This window comes from Mastigoproctus giganteus, chromosome 6 (assembly GCF_048544385.1).
Source record: "Mastigoproctus giganteus isolate SK-2022 chromosome 6, ASM4854438v1, whole genome shotgun sequence".
Taxonomy (NCBI): domain Eukaryota; kingdom Metazoa; phylum Arthropoda; class Arachnida; order Uropygi; family Thelyphonidae; genus Mastigoproctus; species Mastigoproctus giganteus.
Genome location: NC_143580.1, coordinates 209,071,778 through 209,090,090, shown reverse-complemented (window position 1 = coordinate 209,090,090; position 18,313 = coordinate 209,071,778). Strand labels below are relative to the sequence as shown.

Below are 18,313 nucleotides of genomic sequence, written 5' to 3'. Positions count from 1 at the left end.
CTTCCTTAGATTGTATAAGCACACTAATCAAATTGATGGTAGAATGGTAATAGAACCTCACTACACTATTTTTTTCCCTCATCTTTACTGTATGTAAAAAATGTAGTAGTTTTCTGGTAATGATGTGCAGTATTGACCAGTTCATCAGCCATCAACCTGCTTTGATGTTCATGATTCACAGACCTTTTGTGCTCATCTCTCTCATTGGTTGTTTATAATTCTAACTGAGAAGGAAAGTAGCTGATTTTCACTAATAGTAGTAGTAGTAGTAGCAGCAGTGGCATTTGATGCAAGAAAGCAAGTGTATGAGCTTAGGCAGCATCAGCCAAAAAAAAAAAAAAAAAAAATTCACACCATTCCCTCCAAATGCCTGTCCAGTTCCTCCTTACATTTATTCAACCTATCAACTTCCACAACGCCAGATGGAAGTTTGTTTCAGCAATTAACCACCTGCTGGCTAAAGGCAAATTTCCGCATATCTAATCTACATCTGTCTTTTCTTAATTTGAATTTATGCATCCTTAGGTTCATAATCTGAACAAGAGGAAGGATCCCATCAGAATTCAGCGTGCTCAACCCATTCAAGGCCTTATACACCTCAATCAGATCACCGCGCAGGTGCCTAGTCTCCAACCACTGCAATTTGCAGAACTTAAGCCTCTCTTGGTAAGAGGATCCCTTCATTCCCCTCACCAATCTTGTTGCCCTTCTCTGTACACGCTCAAGTAAATCTACATCCTTCCTAAAATGAGGCCTCCAGACCTGTATGCAGTACTCAAGGCGTGGCCTGACCATTGCCTTATACAGAGGGATAATCACCTCCTTTTCCCTGCTAACAAAATTCCTATATATCATTGACAAAACCCCATGACCTGCCCTGGCAGCCTGTCTGCATTGCTCAGAAAACTTCATACCTGACTGCACAATTACTCCCAGGTCTTTTTCATTTTCTACCGCCTTAAGTGTAGTACTACACAGTTGGTATGTTTCTCTGCGGTTACTTCTACCCATATGCAGTACTTTGCATTTGTCAAGGTTAAACTTCAGTTGCCACTTCTTAGCCCATCTGCCCAAATTATCTAGATCCTGTTGCAGTAGCACACTGCCATTACTGTCATTAACAACCCTGCCAACATTTGTATCGTCTGCAAACTTCGACATTAAGCCTGATATACCTTCATCAATATCATTGATAAATATACAAAACAACAGTGGACCTAACACCGAACCCTGTGGGACTCCACTAATAACATTAGTCCAAGAAGAGTAGCACCCGTTGATTACCACCCTCTGCCTTCTCCCACTTAACCGTCCTTTTATACATTGTAGCAACTTACCCTTAATACCATTCTGCTCCAATTTGTACAATAGTCTTCCATGCGCAACAGTGTCAAAAGCTTTCCTGAAATCCAAATATATGATATCAAAATTATTTTTTGCATCCAGTTCCTTTGTAACCACATCATAATATCCTATCAAATTTGTCAGACAAGACTTGCCCTTAACAAACCCATGCTGTGTCTGAATTATTGCTGCAGTCTTGTCTAGATGATCCGGCAATGCATCTTTAACCAGCGACTCTATTATTTTACCCGGAACAGAAGTTAAACTAACTGGTCTGTAATTACTCGTGTCACCCTTCGATCCTCCTTTGTGAATTGGGGATACATTTGCACATCCGTGGGAACCTCCCCTGAGTCCAAGGATGCTCTCATAATTATGGCTAAGGGTTTGCTTAGTTGCTTTTCCGCCTTCTTTAATATAACTGGATAGATCCCATCCACCCCAGGTGCTTTTCTTACATTTAACTTCAACATTTTCTCTTCCACTTTGCTCTCAGTTATTACAAGATCATTAAGCACCCTGCTACAATTTGATAACCTTCTGCCATTTTCAAACCTTAATAACTCCTCATGTGTGAATGTAGATGCAAAATACTCATTCAGTTTGTTTGCTATCTGAGCAGGATCATCAACAGTCGAACCATCGATGTCAAGTGAACCAATCAGATTCATCCTCTTCCTTTTAGAGTTTATATAAGTAAAGAAATCCTTGCTGTTTTTCTTAGCATCTTTTGCCAAGGATTTCTCGTAATCTGCCTTCGCCTGCCGAACCTCCTTTATGACCTGATTACAGATTAACTTATATCTGCCACAGGCTTCTGAGTCGCTTGATAATTTATATGCATCCCATGCATTTTTCTTCTCTGTTACGAGTCTCATTAGTTCATTTGACAACCATTTAGGCCCAAACCTTGAACAATATTTCTTAATAAGTATGAAACTTTTAGTAGCCTCCACGATTAATTCCTTGAATGCTTCCCACTTAGAATTTACTGTTGGTAACATCGTCAGTTGATCCCACTGTACAGAATTTAAAAACTGTCGGAGACCACTATACTCGCCTTTACGGAAGCAAAAACCCTTTCCTTTACCCCTGATGGTAATTAAATCTTTAAGTAAATCCCACGTCAGTACACTGTGATCACTGCCACCTAGTGGTTCTTTTATCTGCAACTTCCTAATACATGAATGATCACTGCTGATAACCAGATCAAGAGTATTACTTTCTCTGGTTGCCTCTCGAACATGCTGCTGCAGAAAACAAGCATCCAATAAATCCACAAAAGTCTGACTAGTGTGTGAGTGCCCAACCCACAAGTTCCAGTCAATATCTGGGAAGTTAAAATCCCCCATTATAAGACATTCCGATTTACTAGCCCACTCTATTTCTCTGTACAATTGTTCGTTGTACTCATTCGAGTCATTAGGCCTATAACACACTCCTACTCTAATTTTTGCTTTCGCAGTGCTTATGTCACACCAAACTGACTCAACAGTGCACTGTTCATCTATATCAACTGGACGCACTTCTTTTGATTTTATGTTTTTCTTTATTAACAGCATAACACCTCCTCCCTTCCTATCCTTTCTGTACACACTGTACTCCCCAAATTCCAGTTCGGCATTCCTTATATCTGTGTGACACCACGTCTCTGATATCCCAACAATATCCGCCTTTGATGTCTTGACTAACACTTCAAATTCATCAAATTTATTTACTATACTTCTAGCATTGGTATACAAGCAAGTATACATGCACCTATTCCTATTCCCAGCCACTCTAACACATCCCATATACCCGCCTGTTTCACAATGACTGACATCCGTCCCTGAAACCCCCAATACCCCTCGCTCCAGGTCGCTACTTATTCTAATAGAAGTTGTGCAAGAATCACCTTCACCTCTGCCTACAGCTACTGTTAAACTATAAGTCCTTGTATCCCCCCAAGCTATCAGTTTTCCGACCCACCTAACACTGCCTCGATAGCATCAGCAAATATTCTTGCACCCTTTCTATTTAAGTGTATCCCGTCCCTGTAGAAGCAATCTCTCCTGTTTACAAGTACAGTCCAGGCTGAAAAAAATCTACCCCTTGAGCCTTGCACAATCTTTCCAGGGCCGAATTGATCGACAAGACTCTCATCATATACTCCCTCCTATCGTGTCTGGGCAGAATTGCAGACACTTTCAAATTCAATCTTAATTCACGGCTTTTTTCATCAGTGACCTGTACTTGTTAAGTAATTCTGCTTCTCCTACTCTTAATATCATTAGTGCCAACGTGTACAACTATATCACCTTTTGTGCCCTTAAAAGATGATATCTGCTCTACAACGTCATCAACCTTTGCCCCTGGCAGACATACCCTGGTCCTGTTCCATCTATCCTTTCTACAAAGGATGTTTCCCGTTTCCCTGACAATAGAGTCACCAACAACTACTAGTTCCTTTGGGACCAGCACAATCTGCCTAGGGGTTTGCCACTGTGTTGCGTGATGACCAAGTGCAAGCTCTGGTGTTGATGTGGGCAGCTGAGAGGCTGATGGGTCCCTCAATTTAGATCTTTTGAGGGCATCCACCCTGTCCTTCAAACTCTCATACAGGCCCATAACAACGCTGAGTTGTCGCCTGATTTCCTTACACTCCTTGCATCGCGCACACACAAAGACATCCCCCATGGCAATATCATGTTCCGTTCCAGATAGTTCGGCAAACATTTCACAAGGTGCACATTTTTTAAGGCTGTGATGCGTTGGAGAATCGCCCCCCTCAGTTCTCCCACGAGTCACAGCACTCCTGCCACTTTGTGCCCGTTGCTTTGCTGCTCTAGTTTGGGGCATGATATTTTAAATTAATAAGATCAATAAATTAAATTTAATTAATTAAATGTCAATACTACGCTATCTAATAGAAACAGTGAAGCGTATTACTGTTTCTATAATTATACGTTAGAGCTACCTAACTACCTCAATTAAAAATTTGAATTCCTGATCACTATATACAAAACAATGCCTGCAATATTCGAATGAAATAACGGTTTTATAAAGTATTACGTATATCTACAAAAACTGTTTATACAAATAAAAATAAAAATAACCAGCGTAATTAGAACTATAAGACAACGTACTAAGTACAATATAAAATAACAATTATGTAAATAATAAGCAAAAACTTATCGTTTTTTTTCGGAGCCTGTAACTCGCAGCTGTATTTTCTAAAGAGAGTCAGCGCCCTGGAGCTCTTTTAGAATCAAGATTCAACAAAATGCTTTTGACGGAAGACCACAGGAGACAATGAATGGAGCGTGTTGGGAATGGTGAGAAGTAATTTACCAAGATCATTGATAAGGAGTTGGAAGGAAAATGGGATGCTAGCAGGTCAGCTTTATCCTTGGCTGAAGTGACAATAGAACCACCTGGTTTTGCCAGAGGTGGGAGCAGAGATGGGCAAAAGTTATAGCCAATAGCTTTGGCAAGAGACCAGAATGCTCAGCTACCATTCAGGCAAGAAGCAAGTTTTCTACCCTTAGCCTGTTCACAATCTAGTTTGTGACTGATTAATAAATGCTTTACAATTGTTACAAGCTTCGGTGTAGGCAGAAAATGAAACTGAACAGTTAGAAACAAGGCAATTACAATATGCAACATTCTTCTCTTGAATAGCCTTAGCACATTTACTGGAAAACCAAGGTTTAGATAAGGGATGAGTTTTTAAAGTGGAGTGCGGGATAAAGGATTTCATTCCTACCAGAATAATTTAACTGACACAACTTGAGGAAAGGTTGACATCAGAAGTTTTGAAACAGTAACCCGACCAAGGAAAAGAAATCTCGCAAGTCATACCATTTTGCAATCTTGTAATGCCAAACAACATGAAGTTGAGAATAGTCATGAGATAAAGGCTCCATTGGACAAGACACAATCACCAAGTTGTGATCTCAGGTGCCTAAAGAACCACTCAATTCGACTATGTACTTAGAAGGGTTATTTGTCACGTAAAGATGAAGCCTGTTGGCTGTATGGTTAGAATTGTCCGATATTCTGGTAGGTAAATGAACAATCTGTGCAAGACCATTAGTAATTGCAAAAGCCTCAGCATCTTGACCAGCTAGGGCTGTGTGACTAGATAACGGAAGTCAGCTGGAGTTCTGATCATTAACATTACCAAGGAAAATTACCTCACTGTTAGGAAATTTGGACTGGAGAAAGTCAAGTTGCAAAGAGAGTAAGTCAAAGAGTTCCAAGTGATTAGTGGAGTTGGGAGAACGGTACAGACAATAGATGAATTTGATAGAATGACGTAGAGATTTTAAGTCAGTGAAGATTGAAAGGAGGAGATTCCAAATTACCAAGTCTCTGATAGGGAATATCAGAACGGACATATGCACAAGTACCACCTTTGAGGCAAAAGGAATCATACTGCGAATAATTTTGGGCAACTGATATGAGCAGTGGTTGAATCAACCAATAACTGAGATTCTGTCAGAAAAAGTACATGGAGTTTGGCAGACTCCATGGTGAAAATGGACATCACTGAGATTAGAATTGAGACAATGTATATTTCTGAAATGAAACAGGGAGTTTAGATCTTTTTGCAGATAAGTTTGCTCTACTAGTTTGACAATTCATGGCATATTCACTAGTAAGAAAATGTGTGGGTGTTGGGGAGGGAATGCTATATGAAAGAATGAAATTTTTGGATATGGCATACATATGGTAAGAATATATCAGGATCCGTCACATAACATGGCCGCGACAATGCCCCCCCCCATACACACTATTCGGACCCCCTCCACCAACTATCTGGCAGAATAGAGGTGGCAAGGTTATACACTAGATCATCCGGAAGCCTCCTAGAGAGTTACCAACAGGTTCGGTCCACTGTATTAACTAGCGGCAGGCCTGAGAACATCACGTTAGAGCTGTACCATCGAAATGCAAGGAAGTTTGGAACTCACCATGGTGTTTGTCATAACTTCAAAGACATTAATCATACTGCATGATGGAAGAGATGGAGAAGGTTGACCAAAACTTAGCTCTGGAGAATAAACATGGGTTTCACCATTTCAAGCCTCCAATGGGGGAGGTGGTATTGCACCAGTTGATGACAGCCATCTACCAAGTAGTATTTCCTAGTAACAAAGAGGGGCGGCATTCCTCAGTGTGGTGTGGGTGCCAACACCTCACCCCCTGCTAACATCGGTTCACACCTGGGTGGTCACCCATAATGTGCTTGTGCATGGGGGTTATAACTAGGATTACTAACAGTCCCACCGTTGTGAAGGTGCAAGCAGACAATTTGGCTGATACAGATTGTCCGGACTTCGCCAAAACTGGGTCCACTTGATTTGACCGTCACCCGAACATCAGTTCCATCAGCATTTTAGACTCCCAGGTAGCAAGCACAGCTTGTCTGACATATCTGAGAGAATGTCTGTGACAACCTCAAGGACCAATGATAATTTACAAAATACGAAATTAAAAATATTTTGTAATTAATTGAACCCATCGTTTGATATATGTTATTGAACTGAAAATAACGACAATTACACCATCACAACACATACCTTTTATTCCTGTAGATAACAAACTTATATATAATCTTACATATGCATTTTCTCCACAATTTATTAAAAATCCTTCATATGGATATCCTTTTCCTGGCACCTGAACATAACGTAATTCTAAATTGAAATGATCAAAAATCTTCTTCTTTTGTTTTTGATATTCAAACAGTCTGATTTCTGAAACATTATAAAAATGTGAAACAGCGATTTCTCTGTATTAGAAAGTAACCAATTACCCCATTATTATTCTTTATATTAGATAAATACAGATCACCACACTATTCCCATAGTGTGATGATCTGTAAATTATCAGGTTTCTCCTGAAAATTTACAAAATATATTAGCATTAGCAAGGACACATGATGCAAGAAAGCAAGCTTATATAGCATCAGCCAACCCCCCCCCCCCCTCATTTCACCCATTCTCTCGCTCCAAATGTTTGTCCAGTTCTGTCTTGAATCTGTTTAAGCTATCAACTACAAGATGAAGGTTTGTTCCAGCAATCAACCTCCTTCTGGCTAAAGGCAAACTTCCACACATCTATCCTACAACTGTCTTTCCTCAATTTGAATTTATGCTCTCTCAGGCAATTATTCTGAGCAAGAGAAAGAACCCCATCAGCACTGAGCATGCTCAAACCATTCAAGGCTTTATACACCTCAATCAGATCACATCACAGGTGCCTAGCCTCCAGACACTGAAATTTGCAAAACTTAAGCCTTTCTTCGTAAGACTACCCCTTTTGTTCCATTCACTAATCTTGTTGCCCTTCTTTGTACTCGTTCCAACTCTACATCCTTCTTAAAATGAGGCCTCCAGACCTGTATACAGTACTCAAGGTGTGAATCACCTCTTTATCCCTGCTAGAAAAATTCCTGTATATCATTGACAAGACACAATGAGATACTCTTGCAGACTGTCTGCACTGCTCAAGAAAACTTCATATCTGCCTGCACAATTACCCCCATGTCCTTTTCACTCTTTACCACTCTCAGTGTAGTACCACTCAGTTAATACACACAGTTGATCGAAAATCTTATTCTTTTGTTTTTGTTATTCAAACAGTCTGATTTCTGAAACATTATGAAAAAAATGTGAAATAGTGATATCTCTATATTAGAAAGTAAACAATTACCCCATTATTATTCTTTATATTAGATAAATGCAGATCATCACACTATTCTCGTAGTGTGATGATATATAATGAATACATATATATATATATATGTATTAATTTATAATTAATACATATTTTGTAATTAATTGAACCTGTCATCAATGAGGTTTTAACTTGTAGATGCCATTAAGATTACAATAAATAGACTCTTCAAATAGGCCTCTGGAGTTGGGAATATTCATATTCATAATAACTACACAATCATACACCAACCATTATTAAAAATATAAATAGTGTTATGTTATATTAAAATAATGATGTAGATAAATGAAATAAACAGAATGATAAAATTCCACCGGATAAAACTGATAAAAAGGTAACTCTCTGTACAATAAAATATGAAATTTTAAACTGCAAAGAATTATTTACAATAAAACAATGTGGATAAAACACAGGATGTTAAAAGCACTAATACACCATAGCTTTCAGAGGCATCTGCCTCCTTTTTAAACTATTGTTATAAGATATAAAATCAAGTACAATAGAAAATATAGCTGAAATTTCTAATACTTATTTATAATACAAAATTTCTAATACTTATTTAGGTTTTCAATTTTCAATTTCTAATCTACTATTATTTGCATTATTCAAACACATCAGGAAGTTCAATTAATAATTTAATATTCATTATTCGATTTTCCCAAAATTCAGTTAAATATTTAATTGTTCACATAATAACCAAAAGTGAGAGGGTGCTGCTGTCTTTCTTCATCATATATAAGGGAAGAAACTTGGAATATAACTCCTTTTAGCTTTGTAGTCCACTACAAGAAGGGCGCCTCCGTAGCCAGGTGGGCAGGAGCAGCATGCGTAGCACACGCTTCTTGATTAGACCGAAGTTCAAGCCCGTGACCACCAAATATAGAGGATGCGGAAAGGTCAGGGAATGATCACCGCATATCCCCGGAGCAATATGGCCTTAGTTGCTAATGCTCCTAAAAACCAAATAACAAACAAAACAAACTACAAGAAGATATAGTTATTTTTCTATTTATTTAATTTCTCTTTTTACAGAAAACTAGTTTTGACTAACTAATTGAACTGCTATTTAAGTAAATGAGGATTTATTCTTATGATTTCCCATGGAGCTTCTATATTTTTATCTTATCCATATTTTTTCTAATATATCAGGTATTTTCTATTGTATTTGATTTTATATCTTATTCAAAAGACTTCTAATATATCAGATAATTTTCTAATCATTATTGGATTTATGATAGACTAGGTATTCTCAAATTTCTTCTAATTACATCAAATATCACTACACGCTATAATACCAGGATCCTTACTAAAAGGTCGGGCAATTACCCTCCCGGTAAATCCAAAGTATCTATATAAAATGCTGCTTCTATGCTTTTGCTTGCTAACTCTAATTTTTTATACCTCTAAATCTATTAGAGCAATTCAAGGGAGATTGAGGTCTATTACTATCCTTATTCCTCTTCATTTTCACCTTAATTTTAGGCATACGCCTTCCTTTTCACTACATAAATAAACAGTTGGTACTTGCATATATTATTGATTATTCACTTCCATTATTATTAATTTTCACTGCTATCTGTCAGGCTAGCAGTTATTCTGCCAGTTATCTGCTAAACTTAAGGTATATTAATGTAATTAAGACATTTGATTATATATTCACAGTAAATTGTCAGTATATTTGAACATAGAAAAACTGGCAAATGGCAAACAGAAACAGATATCCTCAGCTAATTATTGATGGGAAATGTTCCATTCAATGTATCCATATATCTATAATTAGCTATATTATCATTTTAATATTTCATTTTATTTTTATTTTATTTTATTATATGTGTTTATTTATAGGGTACAACGAAGAAGTCCAACTTAGGTTATCTAAACTTAGCCCTTTGAACAAATGGGTATAGTTTTCACCCCTAATACTTTTATACTAAATTCTCCAATTTATCTAGTTGGTATTATAATTAACTAAAAAATTGTTATATACAGACAGATGTAATGTACAATCATAAATTTGATGGCAATAATCTGTTCTGCCGCTTTTTCTCTTATATTCTTTTACATAAGTTCATATATAATTCAAAACACATGGGTTCAGCCTGTGTTATAACTTGTCTACCAGGAGATACATATATTTCTTATTTCTTTGTTCTTATCCTTATCCTTATTCAATATATATAATTCAACATTTGTAATCCATAAATTTCTTGTTATATTCATAGATTTTGGTTACCACCATTATATCAGCCTGACATTAAATTGACCATATTATGACTATTAGTAGAATAGCCTATAGTTGGCCTTAGTTGTTTTACTCTATTAGGTTATATTAATTGGCTAATAATAACATTATGAGCTACTATACTACAAATAATAATAAGATACTACATCAGCTGCCTAGGATAAATTGTACCCCGGATTCCACTGAGGCTGGGTGGTCTGATAAGTACCACTATGAGCCATACAGCATTCAATGCTTTAAGTTCTCAGAAAGACTAATAACGAGACACACTCATATACAGATAATTTTGAGACAGGCCACACTACATATACTATGGGTAATTCAAATTCTGTAAGTAGACCATTGCTTCTAGCAGCCCAGCAGCATATAAATCCCAATTTTCTAAAATTTAATTCATGTGGTAAAAAGTTTTGTCAAACATGTCCAGTCATCCACCCTATGCATAAAACATCGAATGTAGATTATCCAGTTTTTTGCCACACTAGTGGGGTAGTTTACCTTATCAAATGTAAGGAATGTGAATCTAAATATATAGGACAAACTGGTGGACAGCTACAGATCAGAATAAATGTGCACAGATCACATATGAAAACTTTCAACAATAAAAAAGATACAGAATTCCAGCATTTTCAAGTTCACAGTTTCAAAAATATAACTATTACTATTTTAGCTATAGAAAATAATACTGTTAAAAGATTGGGTTTAGAAAACCTCAACATTCTAAAAGCAAGTGGCTAATAATCTAATTAAAAGTGATCAAGAAGCAGAATGCTTATGTTATCTCCCCAAATATCAAGCACTTTTAGATGAACACCATAAGCATGTTATAACAAGTAATTTCACAATAGTGATTTAGCTAAATTCCATATGCGGAATTTAGCTTAATTCTGCATATGGAATTAGGAAAAATGTTAGCCTATGGATTCAAATTTAGACCATGTACAAAACGTAGTTTAAAAATAGCTTACAAGTATAATACACCATTGCAGGCCTTCCTAATGCGGATTACATTACTTACAAAGCTTTAAAAAGAAAATATGCCATATGTACAAAAGGATTAAACCAGCCAGTATATTCAATTTAAGATTAATCAAGCAACAGCTACTGGACTTACAATATAAATTTATAATTACAACCATTGATAAAGCAGCCAATAATTAAAGTATTATAGGCAAAAAAATTTTACACCTACACCTTACTGAATGAACTTAACAATGGCTCTATACATATATAATATTGAGACTGCTAAAAGCAGTATTATCATTAAGAAAATAATGGCCATGTGCAAAAAATTAAAATTAAATAACCCAAATACTAAATTTCCTTATATACAATGGACACCAAAATTCCACAAAGCACCCGTACGATTTAGATTCATTACATCGTGCAGAAATAGTTATGCAAAGTTACCACACAAAAAACGGGAATCTCTGCTCAATATCATCTATAGTAACATAGGAGAATCAAAATTTTTTATGAACAATGCAGTAATAGATTATTTAAATGATAACACCCAAAGCATCAAACATATAAGCACATTTTATTTTAAAAACCTATTTACAAGTATATCTCATAATAACTTTAAATACATCTTTAACTGCTATTATAATGAATTTCATAATATATTACCTTGTGACCATATAATAAATTTATATCTATTTAACTGCTACATCTTAAATGGTAGTAAAATATATAAGCAGCATATAGGAATAGCTAAGGGAGCATGCAGTTCTTGCATAGTAGCAAATCTTTACCTACACTATTATGAAAGGAATATAAATAAAAGCATAATACTATATCGTTACATTGACGACCTTACTGTAATAAATGAACCCCACATTCAGATAGATATCGCACCTCAGTATTCTCAGGAATTACAAATGGAAAGTACTAATAAAGATAGTACTTCAGCCGCAACATATCTAGATATATATATACATAAAGCTGATAATAATTGGTAACCAAAGTATATGAGAAACGTAAAGTCTAACTTTGAAGCTATTAGCTTAACGCATTGGTATTCCAATATTGCAAAAAGGATTCATAGTAACATTATTATTTCACAGTTTTAGATTAATAAAAATAAGTAATAACAGCAATAGTATAATAGAGTCATTAAAAGAATTTAAAGCTAAACTGATTAGGAATGAATTCCCAGAAAAGTTCATAGAAAAATATCTTAACAGGACTATAAATATAGCAATTAATAAATGGCACAAATATATTAACCCAAAATTAGTTATAGCTGAATTACATAATTAAAATATAATTAAATCTCACTAAGGTTATTCTTCAGAAATGAAAGAGGTTAAGAAATGAAAGTGGTGAAAGACTTGTGGAAGACCTGTTACGTCACTTAGATGGCAATGAACATGTAGAGTGGTTCTCTTCAAGCCTGGTCAGCGTGAAGAGGAAAAGACCAAACCCTCCGGCATATGACAATAAGACGAAACAAATGGCCCTCGGTCCCCAGACATTTTCACTCCCCATCTTATGGCAGCGAGAGGATCGGAGTGGAAGCAGAGGGTGCTAAGAATCTCTGGGTTTGACCAGGCTGCCATGCATGGAAACTGAACTTGGCCTGTTACAACGTAAGATTGCTCATTGGTGAAGACAGGATATTAGAGCTGGAAAAGGAATTAGAAAATGTGAATTGAAAAATCATCGGTTTGGCTGAAACAAGAAGAAGAAATGAATCACATGAGTTTATCAAGTGGAAATCTGCTGTATACCAATGGAAACAGTGAAAGGAGTGAAGGTGGAGTTGGGTTTCTGTTCCATAAAGATTTAAAAAACAACATTTTGGAATTCAAAAGTACATCACCAAGGGTGTCGAGACTACTACTCAGGATTTCTAAGAGGTATAAGCTAAAGATTATAATGATTTATGTATCAACATCGAGCCATGATGATGAAGAGGTTGAAGAAATGTACACCGAAATTGAGAGTCTTCTAGATGAACAGAAAACTCACTTCACTATCATTATGGGGAACTTCAATGCTAAGGTCGGAAAGAGACAAAACAGCGCAGAAAGGGGAACTATAGGAAATTTTGGAATTAGTGAAAGAAATGAAAGAGGTGAAAGACTTGTGGAATTTGCAGAATCTCAAGGAATGTCAGTAAGGAACTCTTTTTTTCAAGAAAAGAGTGAACAGAAAGTGGACGTGGAAGAGCCCAAAATAGATTATCAACTAATGAAATCGACTTCATCCTCGCTACCAGAAGATTTATCGTGAATTATGTTACTATCCCGAACAAGGTAAATGTTGGAAGTGATCACAGAATGGTAAGATGCAAACGATATAGATGTAAGAATAGAAAGGAAAAAAAAACTGACTCTGACTAGGAGACTGAATACCACTATGATATCGCTCTAGTTACTCAAGGTGTGCACATTGAACTTTACCGATGATTTATGTTCCTTCATAAAGCTTACTGAATTGATCTTTCAGCTGGTATGGGTTTCATGAGTGTAGCTGAAAGTAATTCTGAATAAAAAATATATCAAAATCGGAAACATCATTTACGGACAGCCTGTGTATATATACACTGCCCCACCATTAATATAACCTGCCTTTAGACAAAAAAGAGAGCTTTTATGATGGCCTTCAATCTTCGTGGCATACTCTCATCGAGCTTTTTATAAATGTCAGGTGATATGCTCCTCCACTCAGCCTTTATCGCAGCCACCAGTTCGGCATTATTCCTTGGGTTATCTCGATGTGCAGTTACCTGACGATCCAATACATTCCAAAGATGCTCGATAGGGTTCAGATGAGGACTCTGGGCTCGCCAATCCACCTTTACACACCCATATCCTCAAACCACTCTTTTACAACCCGAGCAGTATGGCAAGGCGCATTGTCTTGCTGATACACGGCCTTCCCTGAAGTATTGCCATAAGTTTGGAAGTGCATAAATGTCCAGGTATTGCACAGCATTCGTGGTTCTGTCGATAATGGCTAGTGGGCCCAAGACAAACCATGAAAGGAGCCCCATGCAATGACACTGCCCCCACCAAACTTCATCGTTGGGTGGATGCAATCAGGAAGGAACTGTTACTCTGGCATTCGCCACACCCAGGAAAACCATCAGAATGGTAGAGTGTGAACCTTGACTCGTCTGTCCATAGGACTGTTTTCCACTGCTCTAAAGTCCAGGATTTGCACTACTCACACCACATAAATCGGCATCTAGCATTTGAAGAGGTGATCAATTCTGTTGAACTGTCAACTTGGGGCAGGGGAACAACGCTCAAAACCAAAGCAAAACTACAGAAAATTCGAATCTGTTACTGAGGATAAAGAGTCTCCCCACCCGATTTAAAATTTCATCATATTATAGGTTCTACTAAGTATTCAGTAAATATCACAAATCCAATGTTTTCTTACTTTGCAGCCAATAGCAGTGGCGAAAGACACTTATCCTTAGAAGATTTCAAATTCACCTGTGCACCAGCTTTAATCTGGGAAACAGAAAACAATCATCATTATGTAATTAAATCAATTATATAAAAGTATTATGTCTCAAAAATAATAACAATTTGTAAATTTAATACCAAAATTTAAATCTGCAGTGAAGTTTAGGCTTGTCATTTCTTGTAGAGTCTCTTTGTAAAAACTAACAGTAAATTATTACAAAACTTAGTAAAGATAATTTATAAAGTAGACAATAGTTTCATAAAAATCTATTCTCCAGTATTGGAGGCAATCAAATCTCCTGGTAATAAGTTTAATGTATAGGTCCTTGTTGACTTCGATAATCTACCTGTATCTCACACATAATAATTTAAAATTGGTATTTGATAATAAATACAAATGATTTTCATAATTATTTAATATATGATAAAACATTTTGGTTTGGGCCTGTTCAAATTGTCTTCAATAATTCCTCTCAATTCTACTTATTCAAATTCAATATAGAAAGCTGAAACTAGGAAAAGAAAGTAAAACTGAGAGATGGGAAAACATCCAAAAGTATAATCACTGTAAAGTGCACATCAAGGAAGATGTATAACCATTGTCAGTTAATAAAAAAATTTGGAGAAGGGACAAATTTTTATCGTCTATTTCATCATCCATTGTCCATCATCATTATCAGCCACTTTATAATGATAAGGATAAACATAGGAAGAACAAGGATTTTTAAAGGCTTGGAGCAGCAATTTGTCTAAGTTCCAGTTTCCAGAAATTGATTAGAGTTATGACTTTCAATATGTATGGGTACCTTAATTTATATTTGGCTATGACCAGAACTTCTGTCCATAATCTATAGTTATGGACAGAATGAAAGCAAGCATGAGAATCACTACTGCCACAGTGATGTGACTGGTGATGGTGCTGTATGCAACTAGGGCATACAGAATGTCTGAATCCAAAGAGCAGAATGTTGGATGGGGCGAAACATGCCAAAGTACTCTCCCTAGCAGAATCAGACACTGCTGGACAGTCAAGATGAGATTTAATTAGGGACCTACAGAAGTGGAGCATGGTATAATGACCTGCACACCACATTATACTGGAACTGACCCAGATTATATTCATGTACTATGCTCTTGGAAGTTTAGCTTGTTATCAAATTAGGCACTGGAGATAAATAATGTTTGCTTATTGGCAAGTGATAACTGGATAAGTGTAGTTGTAGGGTTTTAGGAGCATCAGCGAATAAATGTAAATTCAGTGTGTTCTATGGTTGATTTTCTGTTTGCTGGACAAAAAACCCAAGTTTATGGGAGGAAAAAAACCATGTTACCCTTGCCTGAGACTGACTAAACTCAGCCACATTGTGAAAAAGGCCTTTAAAAATTTCTCACATCAGCGACAGGACTCAAACTCAGATTTTTCCATCCGGTGTGCAGATGATTGGTAATTCTATCAACTGTGCTACCCACGAGGACAGGGTAAGTGTAGCTCAAGATCAGGACTTACCTTGCAATTAGTACATAAATGTATTTAGTAGTCTGAAGTTTCTGGTGAGTCCATTTTGTGTCATTCATAGTTCAAAGTTTCTTACTAAGGGTTGCAGATGCTTCACAATGTAGTTCATATTCTGGGAATAACAGGATATTGTAAGGTCATCAGAGTAGAGGTACGAAGTGGTTGGAATATTGTTTATTTGTATTACAAATAAAGTTGCATTGGGAATATAGTCTTGGGGAACTCCTTGTATGCCGTTTTGAGAAAGGACTTTCTGACAGGTAACTTGGAAAGACATATGTTGAAGAAAGATTTTAATAAAATATGGTAAATGACCCATCAGAACTCTTAGATATCAGTCTATAGTTACAAGGAATAGAAAGATCTTTTCCTCTAATTTGAGGACTGCTATTACATAGGAATGACACCAGGAACTATGGAATATATCTTCAGAGAAGATCCAATTGAAAAAGTTTTTATTGAGGATAATGATTTCTGAACTAGATGTCTGAAAATGATACAGTAAATTCTATTAGGACAAGCAACATTGTTTTTGAGATAGTTATGGATTCTTGTGTTCAAAGAGTGTAATGTTTGGTTAAAGGTAAAGAACACGTAGTAATATTCAGGTTGGATTTCTCACCTACACTTTTTTTGAAATGATGAATTATAAGAGGTTGAGGCATACAATTCAAACAACACAATTCCTACACTATTTGCAATATTTGCTGGGGCAGAGAGATCCTTTTCATTCCATTTATTTATAATGCATATTAACTAAATGTGGTAAGAAATAATATGTTTCCATAAAAAAGCCTACCCCTTCACGTGGGAACAATATTTACTTCATACAAAACAGAATTTTATATACAGGGTATTACTTAGATTCCACTATAGTTCAGAAATGTGCACACTGCATTCCATTGGGAGGTGCAGAAATGGTGAAAAAATGGTGAAATGGTGAAAGTAGGAATTGGTGCAGAAATGGTGAAAGTAGGAAAGACTGCAGCTGCACAGCAATTCCTTAAATGCCCATTTCTTGGTGGGGAGAAAGCTTAGTTAACAGAAATTGCTCTAAAATTTCATCCTTCTGCCTAATCTACGACAGAAGATACTTCTTTACCTACACTGAGTTTAGAAATTTCATCCAAATAACTAGGATTTTCTTTACTCCTGTTAGCACTGTGTTGTTCTGGGCAGTTTCTTACTCCATAAAATGTCAAAACTTGCATTTTGAAGAAATGAATTTTCAAAACTGGGTTGGAGATGCAAACTGCTCAAATTATTTTGGAATCTGTCAGGGAGTGAGGGGTGGGGGAAATAATTGAACATGCAAGACATTACAACTATAGATAGTTAAGCTCAAATTTGCAAGTTAATCAAAGTAAATTATTTCTATATTTTAAAATCCTAAACCTATGATATTGTCAGTCCACACAACGTTTTCTGGTACATACTTTAAAGCCTTTGACTGGTGGGGAGAAAAAAGGTAAAGCTGGAGAGAAACAGAGAAACAAAAATTTTAGAGAGAGAGAGAGAGAGAGAGAAAGAGAAAGAGAAACAAAAATTGCTCACAAGCACCATAATTTAAAGAGAGCAATAGAATTATAGCTGCCTCTGTAAGAAAAGTGCCCACTGAAACAATAAAACACGTGGCAAAAACTGAATACACACCATTTAGAAGAAAAGTCGCATCACAGGTTCCACTTGATCAAATATCGTTCTGCGACAATCAAATCCTCTGCTTAAACCTTCACACAGGTATAATCCTTGCACACCATCCCTCTGTGTTACCAGGCAATATTAGGCAGTTATTAGGCAATATACCACACTTTGCTTATTGGACGCCTGAACTGGTGAAACTCATGCTTAGTCTCCAAGGTGCCTCTGTAGCCAGGTGGGAAGGAGCAGCAGTGCACACGCTTCTTGATTAGACCGGTGTTCGAGCCCGTCACCACCAAATACGGAGGATGCGGAAAGGTCAATTAATGACCACCGCATATTCCCGGAGCAATATGGGCTTAGTTGCCAATGCTCCTAAAAACCAAAATAACAACAAATAACAACTTAGTCTCCAGAGAAGCTCCG

General features: G+C 36.5%; 1 protein-coding gene across 4 annotated transcripts in view; it reads right to left on the bottom strand.

The window, feature by feature from the left end:
* The window catches only part of LOC150084913 (poly [ADP-ribose] polymerase tankyrase-like), a 1,170,388-nt gene that overhangs the window by 398,327 nt on the left and 753,748 nt on the right, over window positions 1-18,313 (bottom strand). For all 4 annotated transcript variants that reach the window (XM_090376702.1, XM_090376704.1, XM_090376701.1 and 1 more), the window contains one exon: window positions 14,702-14,775. In XM_090376702.1, the coding sequence (XP_090232828.1) occupies window positions 14,702-14,775 (74 nt within the window). The remainder of the gene's footprint in view (window positions 1-14,701; window positions 14,776-18,313) is intronic.